At 35.4% G+C, this 19,339-nt stretch overlaps 1 protein-coding gene and 1 pseudogene across 2 annotated transcripts in view; both read right to left on the reverse strand.

The window, feature by feature from the left end:
- Window positions 1-1,651: 1,651 nt before the first annotated feature.
- Window positions 1,652-19,339, reverse strand: part of PPP1R2 (protein phosphatase 1 regulatory inhibitor subunit 2) — a 41,836-nt gene continuing 24,148 nt past the window's right edge. Inside the window, exons 3-6 of one of the 2 annotated variants that reach the window (XM_028504829.2) lie at window positions 11,769-11,846; window positions 11,120-11,214; window positions 6,395-6,559; window positions 1,652-4,083 (exon numbers count right to left, since the gene is read on the reverse strand). In XM_028504829.2, coding sequence (XP_028360630.1) covers window positions 4,037-4,083; window positions 6,395-6,559; window positions 11,120-11,214; window positions 11,769-11,846 — 385 coding nt within the window. In that variant the 3' untranslated portion in view covers window positions 1,652-4,036. Of the gene's footprint in view, window positions 4,084-6,394; window positions 6,560-11,116; window positions 11,215-11,768; window positions 11,847-19,339 lie in introns of both variants that reach the window. The other variant, XM_036018335.1, reaches the window with a different exon arrangement.
- On the reverse strand, window positions 10,433-10,548 carry LOC114491257 (annotated as a pseudogene).

A 19,339-nucleotide genomic window follows, 5' to 3' on the forward strand; every position in this document is an offset into this window, starting at 1 on the left:
TTTTTGCTGTACTCAGTGGGTTCTCTGAGCATCCTTATCACTGGTGTTTTGAACTCTGCATCTGATAGGTTGGCTGTCTTCATTTCATTTAGTTCTTTTTCTGGGGTTTTGTTCAGTTCTTCCATTTGGGCCACATTTCTTTGCCTCCTCAATTTGGCAACCTCTGTTTCTGTGTTATTAGGTAGAGCTACTTTTACTCCCTCTTAGTAGTGTGGCCCATGTAGCAAAGACACCTGTAAATTGTGTGGTGCAGAGACTTAGGTATTGCCAGGGCAGGGCAGCCCGCTTCACTGCTCTGTAGCTCCACTTGTCAGAGAGCAGGCTGGAGAGGGGACAACGCTGCTGCCTGGGTTCTGGAGGTCCTCCCAGGGCTCACCTCATTTCCAGTCATTTCACTCACTTCCCGTATGTGATTGGTGCCCTTCCAGCTGCTGGCCTGGTGTTTCTAAGTCCACGTGGACCTTTTACTAGGTGAAAGTCTGGCAGTTTCTTTTGCTACCTTAACCTCCACTGGCTTTTACAGCCAGAAGTAATGGTTTATTGTATGGGCGCTGCAACTCTGGGCTGCGTAGTCTGGCCTGGGACCACATGCTTCCAGGGCACCCTTCACAACTCTTTAAAAAGATTTTTTTAAACAGAGGAGAAGGTAGGGAGAGAGGGAAACATTAATGTGTGGTTGCCTCTCACATCTCCCTTATTGGGGACGTGATCTGGCCCACAACCCAGGCATGTGCCCTGACTGGGAATTGAACCAGAGACACTTTGGCTCACAGGCTGGTACTCAATCCACTGAGCCACACCATCCAGGGCTCCTTCACAGTTTTTATTCATGATAAATGCATGTTGGTCAGTCTGTTCCGTCACTGCTACCTCCACTACTTGTCCACAACACACCACCTCTTAGCCCTGTCTCTGTGACTCCACCCCTCCTATCCATCTGGATAAATGTGGCTTCTTTAAATCCTTGGTTGTCAGAATTAAATACTGCTCAGTTTTCTGATGATTCTGGGTATTGAGATCTGGTTGTATTTTTTTTTTTAAAGATTTTTATTTTTGAAGAGAGGGGAAGGGAGGGAGAAACAGAGCGAGAGAAACATCAATGTCTGGTTGCCTCTCACATGCCCCCAACTGGGTACCTGGCCTGCAAGTCAGGTTTGTGCCTTGACTGGGAATCAAACTTGCAACCCTTTAGTTCACAGGCTAGCATTTAATCCACTGAGCCATACCAGCCAGGGATGGCTGTAATTCTTCCAGTGGTTGTGCAAGGTGGCAAAGTGTGTCCACCTATGTCTCCATCTTGACTGGAAGTCCTGTATCTTTTACTATTACTTCTATCACAACTCAACAAACTATCCCATCACAATGTAGTCCAAGATCTTCTGGTATCCAGAGCACTTGGCCAATGAAACATAATCCTGACATAGCTAGGTAGCAAAAATGTAGAATCCACAGACAGGCAACTGTCATATCACCATATTTTATTACAATACGTTCAGTGTACCAATTTAAAGGGAAAAATGTAAACAAAATAAGAGTCTAGTGATAAATGGCACTTCACTTTAATCTTCAATTTATTCTTAACAATCTATTTATTCCATTTTATTTTATTATTAGATTTCACAGATCTCTTGAATTTCAGACTAAAATACAAATGAACAGAAATGGTGAGACCAAAAGAATTAAGCTGAGGAAGTGATAATGATTAAAAAGTTGAATGAAAAATCTATGTTGGCTAGAAGTGAATATTGACAGGTAACTTTCTCCAAAGAAAAATGTAGCTTGAATCATAAAGGCTTTTTAAATATAATCCAATACTGTGTTAATTAGGAACTCATGACTTGATGAAAACAGTTTTACCTAGTTACATTTGACTACCTAAAATCCTACTGGGCATGCTATTTGCCATGACTTGCTCTGCAGGGATAACTATTTATACTTCTTAAAATGAGAAATAAGTTTTTCTGTGATTGAAGTTTTAGGAAATTGTAGAAAACACCAAAAGAAGCAGTAAAAGGGCTTACTTTTTCTTTACTGTATAGCAGATTTTTCTACAAAGAGTGTGTAGATACTTTCTAAGAACTCAAAATGAGAAAATCAGAAACAGAGGTCTGTGTGCATGAATGTATGTACAAACATATGTATAAGCATAAATCCCCCTAAATAGGTTTGAACAGGTAAGAAAACCTTAACATTCTAAATTCGAAAAGGCAAATATAAATAAACATTGCTTTGTGGTACTAATACCTAACATTGTATAGTTAGAATGCTATACCTGCAGCTTGTAAGTGCTTTGATTGGATCCCATTTTTTTTAAAAATGTCATTCAAAACAATAAAAATATCATTTTAAAAGCAAAGATTTCTCCTACTTTTAATTTATTTTGACATACTGATATTTCCATAAACTTGTAAGTGGAAGATAAGCTGTTCAATACAAGCCATTTTATATATACAATATATAGAAATTATTTAGAAAGTCTGTTCATATAATGAATTTTTTGGGTACCAACAAAAAATTAAGATACAAATAATTGACTAAAAATGAAACTATCACTAAACCAAGATACACAGGAACTGCATTTCATTTCTTTTTAAAAAAATATTTATTTATTTATTTATTTATTTGAAAGAGGGGAAGGGAGGAAGAGAGGGAGAGAAACATCAATTGTTTGCCTCTCGTAAGTGCCCTGACCAGGGACTGAAACTGCAACCTAGGCATGTGCACTGATTGGGAATGAGCCTATAACCTTTTGTATTGTGGGACTATACCCCACTAATTGAGCCAAACTAGTCAGACCATACATTTCATTTCAGGGGAAAAAAATCTCAATCTTACTGTGTTAGAAGAATAAAGTACATTTGTCATAGTACATATATTATCATACTCCCTTAAAGCAGGGATTAAAGTTTTTAAGTTAAAAATTGTTCAGGATTACTTCTGACTGTATATTTAGGAATTATCATCATATCACAGTTACACACAACTCTCTCATCATGGCAAAAAAACCTCTGTTGTTTTCTAAGGTCTATTTAAATCAAACAATAAACTAGTAATAGCAATTTAATTAGCAAGATGTAAATCAGAGCGGTGTAGAAATTCTGCAGTTGAATCATATTTCCTGTCCATAGAACTGCTATTAAATCTATTTTCTCCATGTATTAGAAGAAAAACATCATCGTTGATAGTCAAACTAAGATTTTTGTTTTTACAGCAAGAGTTCCTAACATCATAACAATCTTTATGACCCTTTATAAAAGTAAAGGATTACTGTATGCATATATACAGAAAGGAGTAGGAAACAAAGGCAGGTGGTTAGGAGAGGTATATAAAGAGAATGCTAAGGCTATATTAGAATTATATTTATTAAAAAAACTGTTCTGAAGCCTGCCAATCAAATAAACAGAAAAAGGGCAGATGTTAATGCAAGTTTAACCTGATAATTTATTCATGAGTAAAACTAATTTTGGTGAGAAAAAGTTTAATCCTTTCCTTGTAAACCTAGAGAAATTCAAAAGTAATTTAAAGGTAGTAGGGCAGAAAATGCTAAATCTTATAATCCTTTTCAATTAAACAGGTAAACCAAGTTGAGATGTGTGTTAAAAAAACGTTTCAGACTGAATATTTATCAGCCTATATAATCTGTTGTTATAATTGGATTTTGATTAAAAAAATTTTTTATAGGACTTTCCACATCTAGAAGTGAAGAAATAAATTAGCTCTCCTCCCCAAGATACTGTTTAACCTCTAAAGAATAAAAAGCTATATAACATCTTATACAAATTAACCAGTGTTCTTACAAGTGACTTGCAGTTTTGGACTGATGGTATTATGCTGTATTTGTGGTGAAGTACTAGGCACAATTAATGTATCAATTAAGCAGTTTCAGTCTAATCGGTCTCTAAAGTTATTTAATTCTTGGCAACATATAATAAGTGGTATGCATTTTGGTACTAAGTCATGAGTGTAGAGAACAAGAAGCAGTATTATATAGTAACAGGGTTTGTATCCCACAATTACAGCGTTGAACAAATCTCTTCTATGAACTCTGTGATTTGTTTTGCAGTTGGTCACCTGTAGCAGATCCTGCAAAGATAAAAGAAAACAAAATCAGTGTAATTTGTTTGTCATGTATTGCCAACCTTGAAACTTCCCTGAGCTTAAGTTCCTTTCTACTGTAGTTGGTAAACAAATACAAAGATCTAAAAAACAAATAAGGTGTATTTCATGCAGGCAAATTAGTCTGATATGAAAGAATCTGGCATATCCCGTAAAGATTCTGAAGAGCAGTACTGAAGTGTCTACTTGGTGACAGGAACAATAGGTTTCAGCCAGAACATTTCTGTGAATAAATCACAGGTGTACAGCAGAATTTATTACAACTCAAATATCCAAAACTATAAAAAGATTCGCATTTATGGTATGAGAATTATTAAATATTTCCTCAGAGTCTAAACATACCACTTTTCTTTTTATAAAAACAAATAAAACAGGTCAGGGAAGAGGAAGAACAGGAACAATGGTCAAAAAATAATGGGTTTCATAAAATTTGGAGATTTTAAAAGCTGGTAAGGTTTTTTTTAAAGAACCATAAAGAGTAGAGAATATATAGGGCACTTTCTTCCCTGTGCCTTATTATGTAGTCTTTCCTATCCTTCTGGACTTTATGAAGCTAAGTAGGATATATTCCTATGTAAGGAGTACTTCATCTTCACTGAAGAAAAATCACTGCACTGAGAACTAATGCAAATTTTAATCAATATCTTTAAACAAAAAAAATTTATGTAGTAAATGTGTGAAATCTAATGTCTTACAAGTAGAGATAGACAGAAGGCCAGAGGTCTTTTCAAAAGCTTAAAAAAAGAAATCCTTTTAACCTATGGCACAGAGTTGCTGGTGCAAATTTCCAGTGGTGAATAAGGGAAGTATTCCCAGGGCTTGGCCAGAGTCATTCAAGATTTTTAAAAATTTATTGATTTTTAGGGGGAGAGGAAGAGGGGTAAGAGAGGAAAATGGGAAAAAGAGGGAGATAGAAAGGGAGGAGGGGACGGAGGGAGGGAAGGGGATAGAGAGAGAGAGAGAGAGAGAGACAGATAGAGACGTTGATTTGTTGTTCCACTTATTTATGCATTCTTTGGCTGATTCTTGTATGTGCCCTGACCAGAGATGGAACCTGAAACCTTGGCATATTGTAATGAAACTCTAACCAATTGAGCTACCCAGCCTAGAGACCTCAGAGTCATTAAGAACTGATACTGAAAGTATGAGTAGAATCTGATAAAAACTTATAACCAAAGAAACATTCATTTTTGAATACATCAAAATAAATCACCAAGATATAGGTAAATGGGAAACAAAGACCAATTAGGAGACAGGTCAACTAAAAATAGATAATAAGTTTTAAAAGAAGAGACATATAATAATTATTCAAAATAAAGTTTAAGTTAAATATAAGCTACACAGACTATAGTGTATAAAATGGAAATTAAGTGCTATATAAAACAAACTGTATGAAAGGGTAAAGCCTAATATGAAGTATCAAAAAATACTATAATCATATTTTTATTATAATGAGTCATTAGGTTCTATCACAGAATCACTCATATTTCATAAAAGCTTACCAAGACAATAATATATAATTATTTACTTTTCTAAGAGTTAGCCATTAAAGGTACAACAAATAAAGTTATATCTCCACTGAAAAGCACCTTCATGGAATATCAAAATAACAGTTAAGAATAAATAAATAAAATATATTTCCTCTGATAAAGTTGGTAGGCAGATTGAGACTTAAATAAAATAAAAATCAGCCAAATAACCTGCCAATCCAACAGTCAAAAGAATCAACATCAGAAAGACATATTTTGCACCCAAAGGGACATTAACCAAATTTTCCCGATTAAAAACATGTTTCAGCCCTGGCTGGCGTAGCTCAGCCTGGCTGGATTGAGCGCGGGCTGCGAACCACAGTGTCACAGGTTCGATTCCCAGTCAGGGTACATGCCTGGGTTGCAGGCCATGGTCCCCAGCAACCCCACATTGATGTTTCTCTCTCTCTCTCTCTTTCTCCCTCCCTTCCCTCTCTAAAAATAAATAAATAAATAAAATCTTAAAAACAAAAACAAAAAACATGTTTCTTTAAAAAAGTTTAAACCTTAATTATGACAGAGCAAATAAGATACAAAACACATATAGCGTAACATGAAGACAAACATTATTGCTTAAAATCAAACCCAAACACACAGCAATATAATATAACATACAGTCTTCTATCAACTCTGGCCACAGGGGTTTAAATTTCAGAAACTTCTGGCATAATTGTATGCCAGCAAAATAAGTGTATTATTGAGGCACAAAGGATCACAAGAGTCTCAGGAATATTTCTGAAACATCTAACCTTGATTTGATTCTTCCATATTCATATTTTCTCCAGGGGCAGTCTCTGACATTTCTTCATCTTCGTCATCATGTAGGTCTTTTGAAATTAACTGCCTAGCTAATTTAATATTCAGTCCTTCGTTGTAGTGAAGTTTCCTTTTCATTTCAAACTGGCGCTTTTTTTCTATAAAATACAGAAAAATAGGCTTAGAAAGTCTTTAGTTCAAGGACTAGCCTGTGTTTGTTGGTAAATATTATGGGAACAGAATTATGCTCATTTGCTTTTGTAATGCTTAGGTTGCTTTTGTGCTCAAAGGCAGAGTTGAGTAGTTGCAATAGAGGCCATTAAAGTGCACAAAACTGAAAATACTTACCTTCTAGCCCTTAACACAGAAAATTTATCAACCTTTGTTTTAGATGGTTCAAGTACATTTTAATTGGATTTTAGGAATAAAGCCATTAGTTTTTCCAGAAAGAGTTGAATGGGAAAGCAAGCAAGCTATAATATTGTGTGTGTATGTATGATAGAGTAGAAACTGATGAATACTATGTACAAATATATATAAAGCCTACATGTATGTGCATGAATACATACACAAAAAAAATAAGACTCAATAACTAACGTAGTTAATTCTGCATCAAGAACCTATGGAATAATTTTAACATATTTCAAGTTTTCTATTTTTATAATTAAAAAAATTCTTTAAATAAAAAATTCTTATAATTAATTGCTATGATTTCAAACATGCTAGTTTAAAACATCCCAGGGTAATTTTAAGAAAAACGTGTTATAATAGTGAAGTAATTCTAGACTATTCTTTCATTTATATTCTTTGCCATAGAAATATTAAACTAGCAGCAAATAAACATAGACACATTTAATAGACAGCATTTTAAAGATCAACTGCTTATAAAGAAATAATTCTAAGATTTTAAAATTGCTTAGATCAGTAAATTAATTAAAAAACAAAAAAGAGGGTTGATACAAAATCGCCAACTATTTATTTTGTCAAACAAAAGAGCACTGAAAGTCATTCACCAGTTTTATTACGGTATTCGTAAAAATATCTTAATACAAAATAGGCATAGAGAAGTAAAGAATAGAAATCTCTTATAATAGAGCTATTCAAAGTATGTTCTCAATGTCCTCTAATTGCAAGTTTTAATCATTATGTATACCTATGTTTTAAAACAGGGATTTAAGTTCATATCACCACTCATCAATCACTTTTCAGGAAAGTTCTGAGATCAACATCCATTTCAGCATCCCATAAAGATCTTGCCAGGCATCTTTCTTCTCCTCTGTTTATAGATTACTTTTGTGATTTGTTTTACTCTTTCAGAGTACAGTATTACAAAGAAGAGTGAAATTTAAAAGAAAAAAGGGAGCATTAAAAAGACCAAGTCCTCATGACTAAATTTTTAATTATGCCTTTAAGTATTCAGATAATGTACAAGGCAATATACACAAATTGTCTCCAATACCAGATAAATTTACTAAAAAGATAATGGTTTTTCTCATTACAAAGTAACACAATTTCATGGGAGAACAAAAATTTAAAAAATCACTCTTAATTTCCTCACTCAGATATCACCATTAATATTTTCTGACTCTACACTTTTTCCTAGAAATGTTTTTTTTAAATAAAAATCAGTCATATACTATTATATATGCTTTTTTCCCCCATTAGGATGACCATAAATCCCAGTATGTCCAGGGAAGTCTTAAGTTTATGCCTAGTGTTTGGTGGAACTGTAATAGTGATCTTTTCTTTCAATCTTAAAACAATGCCAAGTTTAAACAATAAAGTACATAAAGACAGTAAAATTCTGTCATGTACAAAGCAGATTTATATAACTTTTAAATGGTTACAAAGGTACTGAGTTATAATTTAACCCCCTGTTCTTAGACAATAAAATATATAAAGATAGTAAAATTCTGCCATGTACACAGCAAATTTATGTAATTTTTAAATGGTTATAAAGATTAAATGATTATAATTTTATCCCCTATTCTTAGTCAAAGATTCCTGATTTCTTTTATATTCTTAATGGTTTTATGATGTAATACATATACATTTCTGTGCATTTGTTCTACTATCTTAATATTATCTAGTGTTTTTTCAAACTGTGCCTCATGGCTCTTTAGTGAATCACATTGTGAAATTTTTGTAATTTTATGTGTGCAGGTATATTAAGTGGGATCTGGTTAAACATGTTTTAAAAACATTAGAATAAACCCTGGAAAACTGAATTACTAGATCAAAGAATACATTTTTAAATAAAGTTTTTGGCTTATATATTGCTATACTATACTCCAGAAAAGCCAAACCATTTTCCATGCCCACTAACAGTATATGAGTAAACTATTTCTCTACATTTACACCAAAAGAGATATGATCATTCTTTTTAACCTTGTTGATCTGAAAGGACAGAAACTACATAGTTAAAAACTGTGTCAAGTTAAAAACTTAACACTTTTACTATGCAGTTTCTTATTCCCAGGAGTAGATACTACAGTATTTTTTGTGAATTATATTTATAGTCTTAAGAAAATTATTTCTTTTTAATTCTAAGAGATATTAAACTTAGTTTTGTTTGTTATAGATATTGTCTAGTTTTAGAATACTCAAAATTATATAATTTAAAAACACTGAATGTATTCATTTTATTTACAATCCTTGTATGGTACAGCAACATAATGCAAAGAGTACAAGGTCATTCAGGTTTCAGGTCCAGCTATAATAATAATGTACAATACTAGTCAAGTGAATTATCATTTTTTTTAAGATTTTATTTATTTACTTTTAGAGAGGGAAGGGAGGGAGAAAGAGAGAGAGAAACATCAATGTGCGGTTGCTGGGGGCCATGGCCTGCAACCCAGGCATGTGCCCTGACTGGGAATCGAAACTACAATACTTTGGTTCGCAGCCCGTGCTCAATCCACTGAGCCATGCCAGCCAGGGCTGAATTATCATTTTTATACTTTCTTTTACCATTTAACAAAATAATGAAGAATATACCAATTATTTTAAGTTCTCAAAAGTTACTATTTAGTGAGAACTTGTAATATGTCAAGAACCAGTGCTAAATGTTTTAAATTCTTTATCTAATTTAATACTTATGTAAGTATTATTATACTTAGTGACTCTAAATATTATTATAGCTCCCAAATTAAAAATGAGGAAATGGAGGTTCAGAGAAATGAAGCATATTAGATAAGTGACATGCCTGGAATACAAACTTAGATCTGTCTGCTATAGCCAATATTTTAATTGTTATGCTATCAGTTACAAGACCCTTTTTTTCCTAAGAATTTCTGTCAATAAACAAGGATTTTCAGACATGTAATTTGTTTAAAAGCAACAAACATCTATATATACACAGCAGTTACTACTAGGAGAAACTGAGCATGTGAAAAATGTAACTAGTCAATGGTTCCCCCTGCTGGCTACTTCACAGAAGTACAATTTGAGGAAAAACGTCAATATAGGTTAATAATTCCTTGTTCTCAGTAGATCATGGTTTTAGAGAATAATGAAGAAACCTATGATCTAGAAACAATTTGTATTTGAAACCTATTTCTAGGGCCCTTTGGGGTATACTTTGGGAAAATATAAGTCAGGAAGTCACTGAGGGTAGAAGAGAGAGTAAAACTTGAGATTATACTATCTGTAAAATTTCTGTTATAAAACAATTAGGCTTGCACCATCATAATTTCATTGAATAAGCTATTTTCTAAAGATGAGAGGAAGGAATAGCAAATTATACCTTAGCAGCTACATATGACAAAGATTCTGAATTTCTTTTACAATATAGATAGTGCCCATATTTCAAAGCTTCAAATTCCATACTCTTTTCTTTTTCTGTAAGGGTGTGCGTGTTTTTCTTGCCTCTTTTTTCCCCTACACACAGCCTGGTTATTTTCCTTTTAAAAATAGTTAAAAATAAACTATGGAATTTTTAATTCTTAAAAATATTATACGTTCACATGGTTCAAAAAGTATAAAAAGCACCAAGGTGAAGTATCTCCCCTCTCGTCATACTTTATTACTTGCAAAAACAGAAGCAATGAGTAAGCAGCAATGCCTTAACTGTGTATGTACTGTACTGGCTACAAGAGCTTTTTCTATCCTTGTTGAGAGGCTATCTTTATCTCCTTTCCTATGACACTATTGTTTTTTTTGTTTGATGGGAGCTAATAAAAATCTTCATACTGTGTCTATTCTGGATCATTAACTTTCACCACTGTCTTAAAACAGGGAAATCACAAGCAACTGGGAAATTAGCTTTTATTTCTATCCACTTTAAAACCATTCAAACATTCAATGACTCTAAAAGCATTAATTTAAATTACTGAGTACTCTATCTGCTAGAGTACGAGTAATCTAAGCAATAAAAAAAGTACAATATAACACCAATAATTACTTTATTGGTGTAAAAGTACAAAAGAACACCAATAATTACTTTATAAGCAAGAGTACTTAAGGGTACTGAGTACTCTAAGCACTAAAAAAAAGTACCAAAGAACACCAATAACTACTTCAAAGATAGTAATATTGTGGGGTGGAGGGAAAGGCTGTTATATGATAAACCCACGTAAGTAGAATCTGAATTTTAAAATGTTGCTACCTAGTCTCTCACCTTGCAAAAAGGAAAACCATTTCACAATCTCCCAAATAATGCGTTTATTTCAGCAAAAACTATTAAGAAAATGCCAAAAGCATAAAAGGAAATAAACTACCTTTTTCTTCAGGTGAAAGGTCACCGTCTTCATCTCCACTGCTTTCTTGTTCATGACCCTGATACTTTGGCTCGGAGCCTTCAGCAGCAGCTAATCTAAACACAATCATTTACAAAGAAATCAACACTGTGATATGCTTTTAGTAGCTGAGTGACCTCTTCAACTTTGAGTCTCATAAATACATCTAAAGATCATTAATATACTAACTATAATCTGATGAGGGAAATAAAAAGCAAGAGTGTGGGCATGGATGTAGAAACCAATAAACAACAAGAAGAGTGGAGGGTGACAAAATCAAAGGACAGCAAGGAAGTAGAGCTTTTCTTTAGGAATTCACTTAGTTTTGCCTTTTTCACTTTCATCTTTAAAACTCAGGAGGCAGGATATTTAAAAAAACAAAAACCACAATCTAGACTCTGATTACTAGACTCTGTACTAGACTCTGAATATCAGTACTAGACTCTGATATTCTAATCTTTCTGCCATCTGCATACCTTGATTTTAATCTAGAAACAAGACTATACAAGTTATGAAATATCCAGATAAATTTAGCACATTTTTTATTTACACTCATACAAGTAAAATGCCTTTAACTCTGTCCAATTAAAAACAGCATATATGAAAATGCTTTACGGTCATCAGTACTTACTTCTTAGCTAATATATCTGGGGTCAGGACTTCAGTGGTTTCTGAATCACTGAATGCATCTTCATCATCACCTACCATACTAGGATGACAAGAAGATTATACTATAATTTTTCAAGCAGAAAAATAAGGTAACAAAATTCTATTGACTTACTTAAAATATTAACACATTTATAGCTCTGCTGTCATCTTTGAAGTTTAATTTTAGTTACATTCAATGAAAACACTTAAAAAGTAAATTAACACTAAAAAAAACCACTACTGCAACCATGAAGATAAATACTGAAAATTCAAATCATCTGGGGGAAAAAAAAACCTACTTCAATTATTCCATTCAGGTGGAGGGCAAATAATGCAAATCCTGCCCCCCCCCCCCAAAAAAAACCCCTCACTGCCTGGTTTTAAAATATGTATTCGCACATCAACCTGAAGATGAGAGAAAATGAGATAAAGGATCTATGCAGACATAAGGTTAGGTAAAAGCACAAAATTGGACCTGAAAGTTTAGGAAGTTTAAAAACTATTTAGCTTTCCTCTTCTACCTTCTAATGAAAAATTTGCTCCTCACTTAATTGCAAAAATGGGTACCTTTAATTCTGAAGCCACTGCAAGGTGTATAAATCAGAATTCAGCTATGTGGATAAAAACTGCTGGTTTATACCTTTTCTGGTTAGTTAAGGAGGTAAGTTAAATATATGCTATAGTTTAGGTGATGCTCTTTTTTCCAAGGGAAGTTGAAATAAACTCTTTATGTTACCAGATATAATTAAGCAGAATAGTACAAAACAATCTATAAATCTGTAGAACTCTTCCTCAGAAAATTTTAGATTATAAAATTTACAGATGAAGTATGTTTGTGTATTGTGCACATGTATAAAAGAATATATATATATATATATATATATATACATACACACAAAAACATACAGGATGGGGTCAAAAGTAGATTTACAGTTTTGAGGAGGTAAACTGTTTATTCTTGTATTATTATTTATCATACTACTTTCCATATGAACGGTATACCTAGTTTTGCTCCACTTTGTATATACATAAAAGCAGTAACTTTTTATTATATTAAACCTGTGAGATTCTTCAGCAGTATAACCTGATCTTTTAATAAAAAGCATCTTTATTTTTTAATTACATTTTATTGATTATGCTATTAGTTGTCCCACTTTTTCTCCCCTTTATTCCCTTCTGCCCTGTACCACCCCTCCTACCATCATTCCCCCAACTTAGTTCATATCCATGGGTTGTACATATAAGTTCTTTGGCTAATCCATTTTCCATACTATTCTTAATCTCCCCATCTATTTTGTACCTACCATTTGTGCTTCTTATTCCCTGTACCTTTTCCTCCATTTTCCCCTCTTCCGCTCCCCACTGATAACCCTCCATGTGGTCTCTATTTCTGTGAATCTATTCCTGTCCTACTTGTTTGCTTTGTTTTTTTTGTTTGTTTGTTTCAATGTTCCTAGTTGTGAGTTTGTTGTCATTTTACTGTTCATATTTTTGGTCTTTTCCTTAGTAAGTCCCTTAAACATTTCATATAATAAGGGCTTGGTAATGATGAACTCCTTTAACTTGACCTTATATGGGAAGCACTTTATCTGCCCTTCCATTCTAAATAACAGCTTTGCTGGAATAGAGTAATCTTGGATGTAGGTCCTTGCCTTTTATGAGTTCAAATACTTCTTTCCAGCCCCTTCTTGCCTGTAAGGTTTATTTAGAGACATCAGCTGATAGTCTTATAGGTACTCTTTTGTAGGTAACTATCTCCTCTTGCTGCTTTTAAGATTCTCTTTAATCTTCGGTATGTAATTATGATGTGCCTTAGTGTGTACTTCCTTGGGTCCAAATTCTTGGGGACTCTCTGAGCTTCCTGGACTTCCTGGAAGTCTATTTCCTTTGCCAGATTAGGGAAGTTCTCCATTATATTTTCAAATAAGTACTCAATTTCTTGGTCTTCCTCTTCTCCTTCTGGCACCCCTATGATTCAGATGTTGGAACATTTAGAGATGTCCTGGAGGTTCCTAAGCCGCTCATTTTTTTGAATTCTTGTTTCTTCATTCTGTTCTGGTTGAATATTTCTTTCTTCCTTCTGCTCCACACCATTGATTTAAGTCCCGGCTTCCTTCTCATCACTGTTGGTTCCCTGTACATTATCCTTTATTTCACTTTGCATAGCCTTCATTTTTTTCATCTAATTTGTGTCCATGCTCAACCACTTCTGTAAGCATCCTGATTACCAGTGTTTTGAACTGTGCATCTGACAGGTTGGCTATCTCTTCATCGCTTAGCTGTATTTTTTTTGGAGCTTTGATCTGTTCTTTTATTTGGGCCATTTTTATTTTGTCTCCACACACCTGTTACGTTCTAAGGGGTGAAGTCTTAGCTATTTGCCAGGGCGGGACAACCCATGTTGATGCGTTGTGGCACTGTATGTGGGCGAGGGGTCCAAGAGGTAACAATGCTGTTTGCTTGGCTCTCAGCTGGCTTGCAGTCACCTCCTCTGCTAACACAAGCAAACTGGGCCCTTCTGGTGCTGATTACCAGCTAGGTGGTTTTGAGCACATTCCAGGACCCTGTGGGTCTTTCCAATGTATTCTCCTGTGAGGCTGGGAGTTTCTCCCACCACCTCAACAACCACAGGTTTTTTCAGTCAGAGGTTTTGTGGCTTTATTTGCCCACACTGGAATCCTGGGTTTCGCGGTCTGTCCTGCTCCCCAGTTGTTCCTCCCGGTTTATCCACATGCAAATGGGGGACTGCCCATTCAGCCAGCCACCACCTCGCTGAGAGTCCTCTCTGAAATGACTGCTGGTCTCTGCCCCTCCTACCAGTCTGGATGAATGTGTCTTCTTTAACTCCTTGGTTGTAGGACTTCCAAGTTCGATTTTCTGGCAGTTCTGGTTATTTTTTGTTTTTAAATTTGTTGTTGTCCTTCCTTTGGTTGTGCAAGGAGGCAAAGTGTATCTACCTATACCTCCATATTGGCCAGAAGTTCCAAAAGACCTAAAAAGCATCTTTAAAAAAATTTATTTTCAGACAAAGCTGGTAAAACTGAGCACTGAATTAATAAAAATTGTGTACATACTTCTGTATATACATAATGCCTCAATCATTTAGAGAGCAAATAACTTTAGAGACTCTCTGAGGAAGAATATGGTAAGGTAAAGAGAAGAAAAAGAGCAGCATCAAATATCTGTTCTCACTTATATTTTAAACATAAAGCCTAAAAATGACAATAGCTATTTTTTTGAATCATGTTTGATCTAAATTCTTTCAGGTCATGTCCAACCAACATAGAAAAAGAGATATCTACTACTTTTATTTATTTTTATCTTCTTATTTTTCAGTTACAGTTTACTTTCAATATTATTTTATACTGGTTTCAGGTACACAGCATAGTGCTTAGACAATCAATCACATTTTGTGCCTTACAAAGTGTTCCCCCCAAAATTTCCAATACCCACCTGGCACCATATACATGGACTATAGTTCCTATGCTGTACTTTATATTTCTGTGAAAGAGGTATAGTAATTAAGTACGAATTGGTAGTTATAAAATAATCTACTACTTTTATTGTAAAAAAAGAAAGCCCTGACTTTGGCTTCTGGTACAAGTTTTAAGCTATGTTTTAAGATATATATTTGTAAGAATACAAACTTTTTATAAATTATACATTCATTTCTTCCCTTAAGTTTATTAGTATTGGAGTTTCAATATCTGTACTTCTGCCCTGGCTGGTGTGGCATTGAGTGCTGGCCTGCAAACCAAAAGGTCACTGGTTTGATTTTCAGTCAGGGCACATGCCTATGTTGTGGGCCAGGTCCCCAGTAGGGGCTGTGCGAGAGGCAACCACACATTGATGTTTCTCTCCCTCTCTTCCTCCCTCCCTTCCCCTTTCTCTAAAAATAAATAAAATATTGAAAAAAATATCTGTACTTCTTATTTCATTGTTCCTTTCTATCCCTGCCACAATCTTCGTGATTATTCTTGTTTTTACTGTTTCTGCTATTATCAATTTCTGCTATTATCGCAACTTATCTTCTTCCAAAGCTTTCACTCACTGATTTAAAACAAAATTTCTTAACTCTTTTTTAATAGTAACTTCTGGATTTATGGTGTTTTACTTCAAATTATTTCAGTCTGAAAATCTTTATTTTTCCAATATAAGTTAAGGCCTAATTCTAAATTTAGTGTTTCTACTTTTTTAAAAATTGTATTTACTGATTATGCTATTATAGTGTCCTGATTTCTCCCCCCCCCCCTTATTCCTCCTCCATCCAGTGCCCCCTACTCCCTCAGGTAATCCCCACAACATTGTTCATGTCCATGGGTCATGTGTATATGTTCTTTGGCTACTCTACTTCCTATACTGTACTTTAAATTCCCAAGGCTACTCTGTAGCTACCTATTTGCACTTCTTAACATCCTCACCTTTTCACCCATTCTCCCCCTTCCCCCTTCTATCTGGCAACTATCTGGTAACTAACTTCTCTAACTGCTTTTAAGCCTCTCTTTAAAAAAAAGATTTTATTTTTAGACAGAGGGGAAGGGAGGGAGGGAGAAAGAGAGGGAAAGAAACATCAGTGTGGTTGTCTCTAGTGGGCCCCCAACTGGGGACATGGCTCGCAACCCAGGTATGTGCCCTGATTGGGAATTTAACCGGCAACCCTTTGGTTTGTAGGTCAGTGCTCAATCCACTGAGTCACACCAGCCAGGGTGCGTCTCTATCTTTAACATTTGGCCTTTTAATTATGATGTGTCTTGGAGTGGGTCTCTTTGCATCCAGGATAATTGGGACTCTCTGTGCTTCCTGGAATTAGTTGCATGTCTATTTCCTTCACCAAATTAGGGAAGTTTTCTTTCATTATTTTTTCAGATAGATTTGCAATTTCTTGCTTTTTCTCTTCTCCTCTGGCACCCCTATGATGAGAATGTTAGACCTTTTTAAGTTGTCCCAGAGGCTGTTCATACTTTCCTCATTTAAAAAAATTATTTTTTCCTTCTTGTTGTTTTGTGTGGTGGTTTTTTGCTTCTTATGTTCCAAATCTTTGATTTGATTCTTGGCTTCATCCAATTTGCTGTTGTTTCCCTGAAGGTTGTTCTTTATTTCAATTAGTCTATCCTTTGTTTCTAGCTGGGTCTTTTTTTTTTTTTTTTTTTTATGCTGCTGAGGTTCTAAGTTCCTTGAGCATCCTTATAAACAGTGTTTTGAACTCTGCATCTGATAGAGTGCTTATCTCCATTTTGTTTAGTTCTTTTTCTGGAGTTTTGATCTCTTCTTTGATTTGGGCCATGTTTCTTTGTCTCCTCATTTTGGCAGCCTCCCTGTTTGTTTCTATATATTAGGTAGAATTGCTCTGACTCCATGTTTTGATAGTAAGGACTAATGTAGTAGGTGTTCTATAGTGTCCAGTGGCACAGACCCCATCACCCAAGCTGGGAACTTGAGCCCTACATGTGGGCTGAGTTATACCTTCCTCTTGTAGTTGAGCCTTGGTTGCTGTTGGCTGATTAGTGGGAGGGATTTACCCAGGCCAGTCAGCTGCAAGAACTTGCTGTGACCACTGACCACCAACTTCCGCCCTTTGTGGATGATCAGCTGTGCAGGGGCAGGGTGGTGGTGCTCTGATGTGGTCTATAGTGTCCACTGGGTGTCTAGCCCTGGGCTTTCCCAGGAGGTACAGGCCAAGGTCAGCCCTTACCTGTGTTTTGTCCAGGGCAGCCTGCCTGAGCTGTAAAGCAATCTGAGATGGCTGCTATTTGTGCTAGGCTTGAAGATTTCCAGGCACAGCCAAGCTGTGAATCTAATCCGGGTGCTGCTAGAGCTCACTGAAGCCAGCTGTTGGTTGTCTGATAGGATTTAGGAGCCAAGACCAGCCATTCTTATGGAAAAGCAGCCTGGGTGGGCCTATAAGTTGGGTAGAGCAGAGCTTCTGGGAATCTCCAAGGTGGGTCAAACACTGTTAGCTAGGTTGATGGAGTCTCAGATATGACATCAGCTTGCCGGCTCTGTGGGAGAGGGTTTAGCAAAGAGACAATGGCCTCTACTCACCTTGATACCAGACACTTCAGTTTCTCCTTATATACCACTGGTGCCTTTCAAGGTGTTAACACAGTGTGGGAGCTCAGAGAGAGTGAGTCTGAGTAGGTGAGCCCATGTGTGGGTTAAGAGGAACTGTTTGGGGCTCCAGCAGTTTCTTCTACTGACTCTATCCCTGCTGGCTTTTGCAGCCAAAAGTTGTGGGTACTTATCTTCCTGGCACTGGATTCCTGGGCTAGGGGGCCTGGTATGGGGCTGGGACTCCTTGCTCCTGAGATATCCCTCCTGAATTTTTATTCACATGGATGTGAGACCAACTCATTTTACATCTACACCCCTTTTACCAGTCTGGATAGATGTGGTTTCTTTAATTCCATAGTTGTCAGGCTTCCACTAAACTCGATTTCTGACATTCCTGAGTAATGGTTGTTCTACATTTTAATTATAATTTTGATGTGGTTGTGTGAAGAGGCGAGCCATGTCTGCCCATGTTGCCATCTTGACCAGAAGTCTTCTGTCTTCTGACCCTGGAGTCTGGCAAAGGGAGGGGCAGAGTGGACCAGAGATGCTTGAGGAGAGACAAGGGACAATACTTTGGGGAAAGAACTGAGAGAGTAGCTGCTGGGATCCTGGTACTGAGTCATCCCCCATACTGCAGCAGCCATCTTGCTCAAGCAGACCAGTATTTCTCCGTATTTAGAATGCCATCATCTCAAAATGCTTAATGATATATTATTTTTGCCTTTATACTAATCACTGCCACACACTTTTATTTTAAAATTTATTTTAAAAATTCTGCAAGACTTAAAATTGTCAACAATCATAATGTAATTACCTAAACTACAATATTATGTAATTCAAAAATAAGGATATCAAAAAGTAGTAATGACCACTTGTCTTTGAATGGGTTAAAAATATAGTTACCATCTGTGAAGTTATTTTTTGCAAAGAGACATGTAAGCCTCTGATATCTATTTCAAAAACAAAGGCACCCAATCCTCATTTTCCTTTTAATAAATACAGGGTCTGGCACAAAAAATGCCCGTATTTTATTACATAAAAATCTTCTGTTACAAAATCAGAAGCATGAAAGTTTGTAACATAACAATATCACACTCAAGCATACCACATCACATGTTAGGTGAAATATTCAAATTGCTGTCCATCTCATGTAAGACATTCATGTGCCCTACCAACTATACTCAATGGCATTACTTCTTCCAGACCCTGTAGATTATTTTAAGGAAGACAAATATCACTGGCCTGTGAGCATCACTGACAGCTAGAAATCACTAAGGTGCAACAAATAAACACTTACTACTAAAATTATAATGTATAAAATATATCCCACAATTTAAAAGTTACATATTAGTTATGTTATTACACAAAAATATGCAGTGTGGTTATTAATTAGTGCTCTAGTAACAAATATGAAAACAAACACAAACTCAAATCAGCTGTTATCCAGAAGTTCTTATCAAATGCAAAATGTAAACAAGTCAAAAAAAAACCACAACAACGAAT

Source organism: Phyllostomus discolor, chromosome 2, assembly GCF_004126475.2.
Source record: "Phyllostomus discolor isolate MPI-MPIP mPhyDis1 chromosome 2, mPhyDis1.pri.v3, whole genome shotgun sequence".
Lineage (NCBI taxonomy): Eukaryota > Metazoa > Chordata > Mammalia > Chiroptera > Phyllostomidae > Phyllostomus > Phyllostomus discolor.